General features: G+C 43.9%; 1 protein-coding gene across 1 annotated transcript in view; it reads right to left on the minus strand.

The window, feature by feature from the left end:
• The window catches only part of LOC126341283 (centrosomal protein of 76 kDa-like), a 139,783-nt gene that overhangs the window by 42,796 nt on the left and 81,719 nt on the right, over positions 1 to 15,268 (minus strand). Inside the window, exon 6 of the mRNA XM_050001761.1 lies at positions 3,052 to 3,208. Within this exon, the coding sequence (XP_049857718.1) occupies positions 3,052 to 3,208 (157 nt within the window). The remainder of the gene's footprint in view (positions 1 to 3,051; positions 3,209 to 15,268) is intronic.

The following is a 15,268-nucleotide window of genomic DNA, read 5'->3' on the forward strand; positions in this document are numbered from 1 at the left end:
AGAAGCTTTGTTTCTCTATTTAGGTGGAACACAGACAGCATATCACACAACACAAAGCATGAAACAGCTGCAAGAAGATGAAGGGGAATAGGAGACTATATATATGAGAAATGTTCTCCCCTCTATCCTTCCCACCCATCCCACAACTGTATTCCACTGTCCAACTATCCTACACAATACACATGTCCATCCCTACACAACTCCTGCTCGCAACTCCCTACCTCATGGCTTATATCCTTGTAATAGACCTAGATGCAAGACCTGTCCAATACATCCTCCCACCACCACCACCTACTCCAGTCCAGTTACAAGCATCACCTATCCCATCAAAGGCAGGGCTACCTGTGAAACCAATCATGTGATCTACAAGCTAAGCTGCAACCACTGTGCTGCATTCTATGTAGGCATGACAACCAACAAGCTGTCTGTCCTCATGTATAGCCATTGACAAACTGTAGCCAAGAAACAAGTGGACCACCCTGATGCAAAGCAAGCTGCTCAACACAACATCCTTCATTTCAGTGACTGCTACACACCCTGTGCCATGTGGATCCTTCCCACCAATATAAGCTTTTCTGAATTGCACAGGAGGAACCTTTCCCTGCAATATACCCTACATTCCCATAACCCTCCTGGCCTCTTTGTTTGTCATTGTCCTCACCCATCCATCTCTTCTTGTTCCCATTCCAGCACTACACAGCCCTCATTCCACCATCGCATCCAGTCTTTTTACTTCTCTCCTGTTCCAATACCTACCCCCCCCCCCCCCCCCCTTCCTCCTCCACTTCACCCTTGCCCACCGTCTAACCTCCACACTGCACATAGCTGCCCTGCCCTCTCTCCACCTGTTCCCTGTGTGTTCCCAGGAGCACTTCATTGTGCCCCAACCTACCTACTTCCATTGCCTGGTTTCTAAATCAACATCCATTAGCTCCAATAGCTCATCACAGAGAAGTCCTATCAAGTACCCATTTAAAATTCCACACCATACCATTAATGACCATTTGTGTTGATCGTCAACGGATCTGTTACAGTGTGGATTGACAGGGGACCAATAATGACAATCATGACAATTTAATTCACCATTGTTTTGAATGTGGCTTCATTGGTGAACATAACGTATCTAAAATCATTGTCACCTCTTATCAAGGCCCACTGGCAGAAATGCACACGTATTTGCATATCTTTCAGCATTAATGCCCGTGTCAGTGTGATACAATATGCATGATAATTATGTGCCTTCAAAATCCTCAAAACAGTTGATTTCAGTATTCCAGTTTGTCTCTGAATAGTATGACTACTAATTTTGGGATCCAGTTGAACAAAGGAGAGAACGTTAAGGTTACAAGCATCATTTTCATTGTATTCGCGATGATGAGGCGGATGGTGGATTTATCCATTTCGAGCTCGTTGAGTGCATTTTCAAATAATGTTTTCGCTTGTATGTTGTCTGTTTGGGAAATGATTCGCATACAACTGTGCAGCTGTAGTGTAATTGTTATGGCATTCACTTAAAATTAACATCATACCAACACTCTGTGTAGGAGGATAGTGAGCCACGTTTCACAAAAGAATAATTCACTTTTGTCAGCTGATGTTTATGGTTCACAGTCTGAAAGTGAAGTGTCGTCTAATCACATTGCACTGATCTTTATCCTGAGCCATAGTTCGCAGTTTGGCCACAGTAGCACCACAGTCTGGTGAGTAATGCAATTGTGAAGAGTTCCCTAGTGAGATTTTAATACCGTTCTGCCTCCCTCCAACAAAGACTGTGGCGGGTAGGATACATTTTGAAAAAATATAGCTTAATTTGGCATAATGAAAGAACTGGTGCACATTTTGTATTGATTTGATGCGTCCTTCTCAGATCATTCTAAATAAATTGTAGTTCTTCCCCAAATTTAATTTTTTCTCGATTTCTGTGCCATCTGTCAATGGTTTAAAAAAATATTTCACACAAAACTTGATTACTTTTTTATGCAGAATCCGAATCTGCAATAAAAAATGGGGGTTTCCATTTAAGATTTAAAAGTTGCCCCCAATCTCACCCAATGGGGCAGGGGTGGTATTATTTTATGTCCCCCTTTGAGCTTACGAACTTGTCTTACCCACTATTTTTACCCAATGTATAGTTTTAGATAATCTCATCTGAAACTTCAGATGGACCACCCTGTATATTCTCCTAGGAATCCTGTATAACAAAGTATATGCAAAAGCCTCGTGAAGTGCCAAGAATAGGAGAGATGTACTAGCTGATTGAAGTTTGGTTCAGGACTCAAGGAATGCCTGGATAGCTCAGTCACTAACAGAGTTCCACACAAAAAGGAAAATATCCATCTTTAAGTTCAGGTAGTTCTAATACAGTGTACACTCTGGTGGGAGTGGAAGATACATTATGGAAAAAGAATGACAAAAAGACAGAAGGCCAGAACAGGAATCAACATTAGTCAGTGAAGTAACACTATACAATCAACAAAACTGATCATAATAACTAAAGAGAACTGAGTGAAGAACATGAGGAGAATTCTGCAGTGTAACGTTACACTGAAACAAATGAGAAAAAAGTTCGTGAGTCTAGTGTTGTGTGTAGTCTTGATAGATGTCCATATGCGCATGTGCACTGCAAGGTGGTAACAGGCAACAGAGCGAATTAAAATTTGTTATGTAATAAGCACTTAAACTTCACATTATGTCACAAAGTATTGCCTACCAATACAGCCCATTTCATGGTGAATCAATTATCACATGTTTAGACCTGTGCAAATTTATGTTACACAAAACAAGAATGTAAAAAATGTTTTCAGCGATGTGATCCAATATTAATACACAATGTTACCACCCCTAACATTAGCTTCAAACAGACGTTCTTTTCCTGAAGTCAATCTTCAGTAAAAGATTTACTGACATAAAACATCAAAGATTCAAACTGCTACTTTTATTTTTGTTTGTTTTAAGTATTATACAAGCATCATTGATAGACAACCATGTGAAATAGGTTTTTTCCATTGTTTCTTAGGAATGTACAAAAAAACTTAAAAATGACAAACATACCAGTCGTACTTTCCCAAAATGTGACATATTTCTTGTTTCCTTGTGTAAGAACCCATGCCCATGGACTGCCATTAGCTTTTGTGCCAATACAGACAAAAGCATTTAGGCCAAACCCAAGCAGTAGGCTGCATAGGAGAAGAGCATGATCTGCAGGGCCCTAAAGAAGGAATACAAGAAATCACATTTTAAAAACATGTTTCTTTTACACTCAGAGGCATACTTACTGCAAATCATAAAATACTATTATTCCATGATCAAAAACTCCTACATGTTCCACTGTGCACATTATTTACACACAAAGCTGTCACTGTTTCTTAAAGAACTTTATTGTATTACTCAGAACTCTAATGACTCTAGTCTTTACTACACGTCTCCAAGTTCTACAGGTTACCACGATGAGCAGGCAAATGACATGGAATACTTCTCTAATTTTCATGTCTCAAAGAGCTCAAAGTATTTAAGCCATTTTCGTTTTGTCAGACTGATATGTTAACTTTGAAAGCAAGTGCTATGCATAAACATGAATTCATTCACATAGGCCTGTTGTTTTTGTTTGAAATGTAGTTATCATTGCTGCTACAGTTACTTCATTATTCTAAAAACCATCTTCTGCTTACCCCTGTTGCTCTATTTGTATAACCTTCCCGCTCTCATCTACATCTACATGATTACTCTGCTATTCACAATAAAGTGCCTGGCAGAGGGTTCAATGAATCACCTTCAAGCTGTGTCTCTACCGTTCCACTCTCGAACAGCATACAGGAAAAATGAGCACTTAAATTTTTCTGTGTGAGCCCTGATTTCTCTTATTTTATTGTGATGATCATTTCTCCCTATGAAGGTGGGTTCCAACAGAATGTTTTCCCAATTGGAGGAGAAAACTGGTGATTGAAGTTTCATGAGAAGATCCTGTCACAATGAAAATGCCTTTGTTTTTATGATTGCCACTCCAAATCACGTATCATGTCTGTGACACTACCTCTCCTATTTCATGATAATTCAAATTGGACTGCCCTGATTTGTACTTTTTTGATGTCATTCGTCAGTCCCACCTGATGCGGATCCCACAGCGCACAGCAATACTTAAGAATAGGACAGACAAGTGTTAAAGTTTTGCAGACTACCCAGTTGTCTTCACTGTATTTCTATAAGTGTTAGACATAGTTTTCACATTATAGTTATGTCTGTCAACAGTGTTTATGCCATGGTCATACAACAGATATTTGTCAGAGATGGCCACACTATTAGCAGTTGAGTGAGCTGATACAAATAAATGAAACCACAGATTCAAAGGTAGCAAAACATTGTCTTACACTGCAAGCAGTGTTTCGAGGTCCATATTTTACCAACTGAGGTGGCACAATGGTTAGCACACTGGACTCGCATTCCGGAGGATGATGGTTGGAAACTGCATCTGGCCATCCTGATTTAAGTTTTCCATGATATCCCTAAATTGCTTCAGGCAAATGGTAGGATGTTTCTTTCAAAGGGGCATGCCAGCCTTCTTCCTTATCCTTCCCTAATCCGATGGGATCAATGACCTCACTCTTTGGGCCCTTCCCCAAAATCAATCAATCAACCAACCTATTCATATTTTATTTCTTTTTTAATACAGGGGCACTGATTTCAATTCTAATCAGCTTAAATATCTCCGATCGGGGTCTCCACCCTTAATATCAGTAGCAGCTAAGCTGCGGGATAATGGCCATTATGAAATTCTGACACTACGCCTTTGTAGCAACAAAACACTCAGTGAAAAATATTTTTTGCCTGGATGTGTATATAGCCTTTGGATTTTTTATACATCTTGAGAGAGGCTTTTAATTTTTTTTCTTTTTTTGTTCACGTTACATTAAAAATGTTTGCAGATTCTTCAGAGCCTCCCCCTTGCTCGCTGATATAAAAATTGAACTGGATTGCTTAGAGGAGTAAAAACTGCTGTCCCTGATTCCTTATTATACATGGACATCAACTGAACTCTTTCACAAACCATGTGGTTTGCTACACCTTCATGGAGACTTCGGAAATATGATAATCTGTCGGTCGACTGTGGACTCATATACCCTTCTGCATGCCAAAGAATTATTTTCAGAATTGGCAGAGGGCCAGTATTCTCTAAGACTGATCTTCTGGAAGTTTATTTTCAAGTTTCTTTAAACAAAGCTTCCAAAGCCATTCTGGTATGAAATACTCCTTACGGCTCCCAACAATATAACAGGTTACGTTTTGGCCAATATTGCATAACACATTACGCAGCTGGATGATACAGTACTCACTGGATGGACTCAAGAGGAGCACACATCAAGTCTCTGGTGAGTATTTTCCATCCAAATGCACCTTCTTTTATTTACCATTCCATTAAGTTTCTATGATATATCCTTAACCAGAGTGGCCTTAAACTGAAGTCAGAGAATGTAACAGTGATTTCTCATATTCCTACACCAAAGAACATAAACAACCCACAACTTTTTATAGGCAAGGTTGCATTTATGCCAGATTTATCCATGAAATTGCAACAATGGCCCAGCCATTGAAATCAACACCATAGAAAAAGGATCCCAGCTCTCTTCCAGTGGTCCACGGACTTTGCCATGCATTTCTTATGTTGAAGCAGTGTCTCCAAATTGCCCTTTGCCTGACCTTTTACCAGTCTCTTTTATCTCCCGTGTTGGCCACAGATGCCTCACTATACAGATTAGGGTCAAATGGTTGAGAATGGCACAAGAAAATCATTCTCAGATAGAGGAGGAGGCATTTGCACTCATCTTTGGTGTCCAGGAGGTTCACATTCTTCTTTATGGCAATCAATTTCATCTGGTCATAGACCATAAGCTGCTGCTGCCTGTATTTGGCCCCACATCAAAGTTGTCTGTTGGGACGGACATCGCAGATGTTGCAATGCTGGATTCTTTTGTTATCCAATTACCACTATTCAATTTATCATCATACATCAGCCAGCACATGAATGCAAATGTACTATCATCATTCCCTATGGATCCCAATGAGGAATTTGTTACACAAGAATGCTTTCACATTGAGTCACAAATGGTACAGTTATTGGAAGAGTTTCTCAGTACTTCCAGAGATGACAGCAGCCACAACTACATCTACTCTTGAGACAGGCTGGGTAATTCCTATCAACTGACTGGCCACAGGCCCTTCCTTTGACAGCCTCCACAGAACTTCTGGTGTTTCTTTTCATAATGCTGTGTCTTTCATCTTTCCAAAGGTGTTCTATTGTTAATCCATATGACCACCAGTGTTGAATGGTGATTCCAGAAATTTGACACTGCTGTATATTGTGACTCATGCAGCATTCCCACTGAGGCATTTCCGAATGAAGGACCTGCCCTTGTGAGAGGTGTATTGGACATGTGTGAAAGAGGATATTGCACACATGGTTCAACACCATCAAGCATAACAGGCACAACAAACAGTACCACCCAAAGCCTACCAGCAATGGTCTATGCCCACCCAGCCATAGGATCAAGAGCATGTAGATTTTGCAGGCCTATTCCATGGGGCCACTTGGCTGATTTAATAAATGCATAGTTTCATTTCCCACGTCACCAAAATGAAACAGACCATGATGGAGAATACCACTAGGTCCCTGGTGAACATATTTTCTGTTGAAGGTGCCCCATGATCTCATCGCCAATAGCGTACTGCAGCTTGCACCCACTGGTTTTTAATGGTTTTGCACCCGGAATGGAATTAAATACATTACTACACCTACATTTCATTTTGCCTCTAACAGCATGGTCAAATGTTTTGAGCAAATGTTTAAAACACAGATGGAAAAAACTATTGACATCCACACCTACCTATTTTGATTTGTTCATCTTTTTACCCTCTTAGTGGGTGACACCAAATTGTAGCAAACCCTGATGAACTCTTGAATGGCCACTGTCACTATTCCTTGTTACTTCTGTTGAAGTCTCTGTCAGTACGAGGAGAAGACAAACAACAGGCACATCATTTAAAGTGGGCATACCTGCTTGAGTATGCAAATTCCAATACACACTTGGCTGGATATGTGGCTCTATCATTGCTCAGCAAGGCAGCCAGCTGGTACTGGTGCCCACAACTCGAAGCATCTTTCACTGTCATTGTCACTGGCAGCAAGCCATGAGTTGAAACCATCTTCACCTCCTACCTCCACAGCACTGGACTCAGGAGCAGCTCCTCTATTAACTGTAGCACATGAGCCAGGATGGTACCTGGCCTACTGATCGATTCAAGAGGGAAGAGATCTAGTATTCCAACTGGCCTTTTATGTGGATCAATTAATATAATTATGCAAACTTCCGATGACTCGCTAGGTGAGGTGCAAAAGGACACCTCTACATCTGCCAACACCAGGCCACATGACAGAACACTCGTGACATGTTTAACGTCTGCCACAGACTGCTACAGGCTCACTTGTTGTAACAAGCTGATGTCTACATCAAGCTTTCTGGGGTACCTAATCATGACAGCCCTGCACTACATGTTTTTTTTTTTTTTTTTTTTTTTTTTTTTTTTTTTTTTTTTTTTTTTTTTTTTCACATGAACTGTGATTTTAGCTCTGTTGTCAGCTACTGTTAACATCTGGATAACACAAGGACTTACTGTCTGTCTAGTATGATACTGATTTTGCCGACTGCTCAACTGACTGTTAGGAGTTCAGTGAAAGAACCGATTGAATATGTGCAAACAGAAAGCATAGCTCATACACAGTGGTTTCCACTCAAATCTACAAATACTGTTCTTTTGCTCTTACCAGTGAGTTATTCAACAAACATCCAGAGTACTGTATTGTTCAATAGATAACCAAAGCCAGAAGTTTTTCCCCTTGTATATTTACAGAAGAGTCAGGAACTATTATGTTATGTTAATCATTTTTAAATGATTTGTGCTTAATAAAACACGTTTTGCCTAAGAAGCGGATTTTTAGCATACCTGACCACCAAATGTTAATCAATCAATCACCAAATATAGTTTTTCTCTCTTTTTGATGCAGTTGAATGTAGGTTGGAACAGAACATTAGCTACGACAAGTCAGAATAGGAACAGAAGAATTCTGCTTCTAGGTAGCAGTCATGAGAGGGGTGTAGGCCAGCAGCTTCAGGAGAAATTAGGTGTAGGGTACTAGGTCACAAGTTTTGTGAAATCAAGTTCTAGCCCTAACCAGGGACAGAAAACTTACATCAGCTATGCAAAGACTTTGAGAAGGAACATCAGATAGTTATAGTTGGGGGAGCGGGAAACAGCCTGGCTATGAATGCAAGATATAGTATTAGGAGTAACCTGGACAAAATAGGAGCAGATACTGGGCGCACAAATGCTGGGGTTTGTGAAAGTCTTCCAGTGCCATGATCGGTCCTGGGTAAACACTGCTGTAAGGCATGGTAACACTGAGCTGAACTGGATGCTCCAGGCAATGGCAAAATCCAGTTGATGCTATTGTTAGGTGGTAATGCACTATACATGGCTTGCACCTAAATAGGAAGGGGAAAGATTAGTTAGCTTCTCTATTAGCAGATACTGTAAGGATGACCACAGTCACACAAGGGATGACCCATCTGGTTAATGGGACCAGGAAGACAGGCTTTTTAGGTTAAAGCTAAAATCCAGACAGACAACAATAAAGAAAAATAGAATAAAAGAAGCTTCATGTACAGTAAATAGGGATAAGATATGGTTAGTATCGACTTAATTTGTCAAAATATGAGGAGAATGAAAGGTAAGTAAATGAGCTGTTAGTGTGTTAAGATGATCTCAAAAATAAGAATGAGATTAATACAGCTTGTCTGTCTGAACACCATGTAACTGTGGGGATGGACAGTGTCAGTATAAATGGGTATAATTTAGCATCTCACACTTACAGATCTAACATGGATAAAGGAGTTGTTGCCATTTTCACAAAACAAAAGTATAAATTCAAAACTGTAGAAGTAAGCAATTTTATATTGGCCAGCACTTTGAAGTTTGTGCATGTGAATTATAGCTAAATAATGTAGTGTTGATATTAGCAACAGTGTACAGCTTCCCATAACGAGATTTGGAGCTATCCACAAAAATGTTTGACTCCCTATTTTGCAGTCTGTCAGACAGCAAGAACAAGTTATTAATCTGTGGTGATTTCAATGAAACTTTCTAAGCAATTCTGATAGGGAAAGTGAACTAGAAGTGTTATTAATGACATATAACATAGTCAGTGATCAATTTCCTGACACATATAGCTCAAGACAATAGCACTCTAATAGATAATTTATTTGTGTAGCAACAGGATGTAAAACTAACACATGGTTTCCCTGTGATAAATGGATTATCAGACCATGATGCATAATAGACTAACACACAAAACATAACAGGCTGTACAGCTCAGAAGTCATTAAGTAAATGTGTAAGGCTGCTCAAAGATGGTATCTATAGAGCACTTCAGAGAAAGTTTAAGAAATGTTTATTGAGGAGCTGTACATAATGAGCCAAATGCTAATGATAACATATTTCTTGATAAATTTATATTGTTGCCCAAAAAAATTACTAAATGTAACACCAAAAAAATTTCTAAAGAAGTCTTTGGTTACTACATGTATTAAGGTGTCTTCAGAGAGAAAAATAAAACTGTATGAGGCAGCAAGAATTAGTAAAGACCAAGAAGTAATTTTACACTATAAAAATTATTGTAGCATATTGAGAAAAGCTGTCATAAAATCAAGAAATATTTATGTATGTCACACCTTGGGCAATAAAATCAAACCAATATGGAGTGTAGTTAGAAGGGAGACAGGAAAAATAACCACTGGGGGAGGTAGCATTACTATTAAAGAGAACAAGACCATCATGATCAACAGTACACAAATAGCTAATGCAATTAAGAACCATTTCTTAAGTGTAGGTGAAAAAATTGGTGACAATAGTTCAAAAGAAAAAGGCAAGTAGTACATAGAAGAGCCAGTTTTGAGAAATCTTAGTCAGATTAGATTTCACCTAACAATCACTTATGAAATAAGAAAAATCATTAAATATGTGTACGAGGTGCATTCAAGTTCTAAGGGCTATGATTTTTTTCTAATTAACTATTTACCCGAAATCGATGAAACTGGCATTACTTCTTTGCAGTAGCCACCAGAAAGATCGCGGGAGGCGCACATCGGCATGGTGCGTCACGGACGGTAGTTGCCGCAAATAGAGTCCTGTCCACCAGAGGGCATGCGAGAATTCGGCCGCAACCTCTGCCAGCGGAACAACAACAACAACAACAACTCAGGCAGTGTGGACCGTGCCCAGTCAGTTCACAGCCAGTCACATCGGCCATGCCTAGGAGACAGTTCCCGGTCTACTCTGAAGTGCGACAGAAAACGTGAACCGTGTTACTACACAACTGGTGACGAGTAGGGTCGTTCTTTCGCGTGTTGCGTCGTTGTTCCGGTTTCGCGGCTTATCTGCGGCATGGAGGATTTAGTGCGGGTTTTGGTTGCACAGCGGACGGAGCTCATGGCCACCATGAAACAAGTGCTTCCAGCGTTTCTCTCCAAGCCGTGTGCTGCAGCCACGTTCCCTCCTCCCTTTCCCACATATGACGAGACTGCGAAGGATTGGGACGCGTATGAACATCGCCTTCAGCAGCATTTCCAGGCGTTTCATGTTGCCGATGCGGAGGTATGTCGTGCTCTTTTCTTGTCTTTGATATCTCCCTTGCTGTATCAAGTTTTGCGGCAGCTAGTGCCGTTGCAGGAACCCTCGCTTTGTCTTTTGACGCATTGTGTTCATTGCTGTCTTCATATTATCACCACTGCACGCATGTTGTGGCGGCTAGGGTCGAGTTCTATCAATGCAAGAAGCAGCCCCATCAGTCTTACCGGGCTTCGGCCGCTACCCTGCACGGTCTTAGTCGCAAGTGTCATTTTGTCACGGAGCAATCGCAAGAGTCGTATGCCCACATTATGGTGGGCAACGTCATTGTTCGTTTGGCCCCTGATAGGGAGGTTCGGCAACAGGCCCTGCAGTTGGAAGACCATTCCCTCGAGGAAGTCCTGTCCATTGCTCAATCATATGAAATCTCTCATGCTGCTGGTCAACAGTTGGAAGCGTGGTGCGACGTCGCAGCGGTTCAGGATGGTGCGGGCGCGTCCACTGCGTCCGAGGTGGATGACGTGCGAGCGGTACAATCCAGCCGTTACGGCCGCTCCCGCATGGCGCGTATGCAGAGTTCCAGCCGCCGGCCCCTGTTATCATCCTGTCCATCGTGCTATATACATCACGATCGATCGGAGTGCCCCCAGCGTTGGGCCATTTGTCGCAAATGTCTTTAAAAAGGACACATTGCTAAAGTTTGCCGCTCAGCCTCGAAAGGACCGAAGGAAGCAGTTACAGAGGACATGGACGTTGACATTCACAAAGTTTCATCGTGCCAGGCACCCGTCGCATTGGCCCACAAACTCTTTATCGAGGTGACGGTTCGGTCATGCCGATTACAACTGCAAGTAGATACGGGTGCGGCAGTTTCTTTGTTGAATGCACAAACTTACTTCGACCTTGGGTCAACCCGGTTGGCGCCAGTTTACCGGCGTCTACGCGGTTATAGTAAACAGTTCATTCCCCTACTCGGTCAGTTCACTACCGACGTGACTTACAAATCAGTCACTCGGCCTATTACTTTTATTGTTGTCAGTGATGCGTGCTCTACTAACCTTTTTGGCTTGGATGCCTTTCAAGCTTTTGGGTTTTCTATCACTGACACCATATAGTTGGTCTCCGAAGACATTCCCTATCACTCATTAGAATCTTTGATCTCTGACTTTCCAGATATCTTTGAGGAGGGCCTGGGGCGTGTTTCAGACTTTGAAGCTCACTTAATGTTGTAGGTGTCGGCTCGCCCGTGTTTTCTACACACAAGGCAGATCCCCTTGGCTCTCCACTCTCAGGTAAAGGAAGAGCTAGACCGGCTGACAGCCCTAGTGGTCGTTCTTCCCATTTCTTCTAGTGAGTGGGCTTCGCCCCTCGTTATTTTCAGGAAACCCTTGGGAAAATTACGTCTTTGTGGCGATTTCAAGGCCACCATTAATTCCCAATTGGTGGTAGACACCTATCCTTTGCCTCGTGCTGATGAATTGTTCTCCGCCATAGCGGGGTGCCAATATTTTTCGAAAATTGATCTTTAGGAGGCTTATCATCAGATACCACTTGATGAGGACTCCAAATGGCTGGCAGTCTTCAACATCCCGTTTGACGTTTACCAATACCAGTGGTTGGCCTTCAGAATATCCAGTGCCCTGGCAATATTCCAGCGTTATCTTGAGCATGTCACGTCGGCAATCCCTCCTTGTATTAATTACCTGGACGACATAATTATCACGGGCCGTAGCACGAAGGAACACTTGCACAACCTTCGCACCCTCTTTCTCAAATTCAGGTCCGTGGGCTTGCATTGCAACCTGCGCCAGTCAAACTTCTTCCAACCGTCTATTGAGTATGTGGGCTACACAATCTCTTGGCATGGCGTCCAGCCGCTAGGAAGTTTTGTGAAAGGTATTGTCGACCTTCCACGGCCCGCTTCGCTGAAGGAGTTACAAGCTTTTTTAGGCAAGATTGCCTATTACCACCGGCTCATTCCCAGGGTTTCCACCATCGCCCGCCCCCTGTACTGCCTTCTGCGCAAGGATGTTCCTTTTGATTGGCTGCCTGCATGCGAGCGAGCGTTCACCTCGTTGAAAGGCCTCCTCATGTCAGTGCCGTGTTTGGCTACTTTTGACACCCATACACTGTTGGTCCTGGTTACAGATGCTTTGCAGTATGGGGTCAGAGCGGTCCTGGCCCATCATAACGCCGATGGTTCCGAACAGCCACTGCAGTTTGCGTCTAAAACTCTTAGACCCGCACAGGCCCATTACTCCCAGGTGGAAAAAGAGGCTTTGGCCATTGTCTACGCTGTTACCAAGTTTCACCCTTTCTTGTATGGCACGAAGTTTCAGTTAGTCATTGACCATAAGCCATTAATATCATTATTTGGCCCCGCCTCTCAGATTCCGGATAGGGCGGCCCACAGACTACAGCGCTGGGCCTTGTTCCTCTCTAAGTACCATTATGACATTCATTTTCGCCCTACCGGACAGCATGCCAGCGCAGACGCTCTTTCCCATCTTCTGGTGGACCCGAAGTATAAGTTCGATCAAGAGGAGATTATGTGTTTTCATTTGGATGTGGCGTCCCGCCAAGCGGTTGATGGCGTCCCAATCACTAGTTCTAGAGTCGCCAGGGAAACGGCAGCTGACCCGATTCACCGGCAAGTAGTTCACCTCATTCAGCAGGGGCGGTCATCCCGACCTCCAGGCCGGGCCTCGGACCCTCTTCGTAATTAGTTTGTTCTACGAGACCGCCTCACCGTCTTGGAAGGTGTCCTCTTCCTGGCTACCGATGATACAGCTCATCGCGTGGTTGTTCTTGCAAGTTTGCGAAGGGAAGTCCTCACATTATTACATGCGGGGCACTGGTGTGTTTCCCGTACTAAAACCTTGGCTCACAGAGATGTGTACTGGCCCGGTATTGACAGAGAAATTGAGCACTTGGTGGCCGCCTGTTCCCAGTGTGCGAGCCAACAGGCATCTCCCAGGTCAGCGTTCTCTTCATGGCCACCTGCAACCCAGGCATGGGAACGTGTTCACATCGACTTTGCGGGCCCGTTTCTCAATGGCTTTTGGCTCATTGTCATTGATGATTATTCCCGATTTCTATATGTGGTTTGCTGCTCCTCAACCACTTCAGAGGTTGTAATCCAGGCACTAGCAAAAATCTTTTCTGTGGAAGGGCTGCCAGTCACCCTAGTCTCGGACAATGGATCTCAGTTTATGTTGCAGACCTTCCAGGATTTTTGTAGGCGCTTCGGTATTCGGCACGTCTGCTCTCCCCCCTTTCATCCACAATGAATGGGGAAGCCAAGCGCATGGTGTGCACGTTTTAGACATAGATGAAAAAGTATGTGCACGAATTTCCTGTGGAGGAGGCACTGACATTTTTCCTGACGGCGTACCAAAACACATCTATGGGAGAATGCAGCCCCGCAGAGCTCCTCCACAGGCACGAACCTAGGACTCTGCTGCACCTCCTTCAGCCCGGTCCTCGGCATTCTTCGCAAAACAGAGTACCTGGCTTTCCACCGGGTATGTCGGTCTGGGCACATGGGTTTGGTCGCAATCCACATTGGATACCGGCGGTGGTCCTGCGCCGAAATGGCCACCAGCTCTGTACCTTGCAGACGGGGGACCAGGAGGTACGTCATCATCAAAATCAGCTACGTGCATGTTTGGGCCACCACCCTCCGACCCCTCGGGCACCGGGCACCGGCTTCTCCGTTGCCGGCACCTGTGTTGGGTTCTCAAGGGACAGTACCACCCCTCCTCCCTGTGATTCCACTGCACTGCGATGGCTCTCAGCCTTGGCAGCCTCCAGTAGCTCCAGCACCGGCTTCGCCATCGTTAGCGATGATCCAGTGACAGCCGGCCCCCCTCGCAGGCCCAGTTTCTCAGCAGGCTGGTTCACCTGTGGTCGTCTCTTCCCCATCGTCCCCGCCACTGGGTCTTGCCCCTCCTGGGGTGAACCAGGATTCAGAGTTCAACGGCCTGTCTCCCCTTCTGTCCCGGGTTCTGGTGGTGGGACGACGGGGGCCTCTTTGTGTGGGTCACTTCCACCCATATTCGAAGGTTCTGGCTCGAGGGTTGGCAGATCCCCTCGACTCCAGCCTTCGGATGGACGTGGAGGTCATCACTCCTGCACGAACCTTCCGACATAGTGGATCACAATGGCTTCACCCCCTGAAGGAGGAGGAGTGCAGTAGCCACCAGAAAGGTCGCGGGAGGCACACATGGGCACGGCGCGTCACGGACGGTAGTTGCCACAAATAGAGTCCCGTCCACCAGAGGGCATGCGAGAATTCTGCCACGACCTCTGCCAGTGGAACAACAACAACAACTCAGGCGGCATGGGCTGTGAACTGTGTTACTACATTCTTGACGTAATCGCCCTGCAGACGTACACATTTTTCACAATGCTGACGCCATGATTCCATGCAGGGGCGAAGGCTTCTATAGGAAAATCGCTGAGGCAATAGCTGCACGGCTGGTGAATGTGCGGCCACGGAGAGTGTCTTTCATTGTTGGAAAAAGCCAAAAGTCACTAGGAGCCAGGTCAGGTGAGTAGGGAGCATGAGGAATCGCTTCGAAGTTGTTATCACGAA

Source organism: Schistocerca gregaria, chromosome 1, assembly GCF_023897955.1.
Source record: "Schistocerca gregaria isolate iqSchGreg1 chromosome 1, iqSchGreg1.2, whole genome shotgun sequence".
In the NCBI taxonomy this organism is placed as follows: domain Eukaryota; kingdom Metazoa; phylum Arthropoda; class Insecta; order Orthoptera; family Acrididae; genus Schistocerca; species Schistocerca gregaria.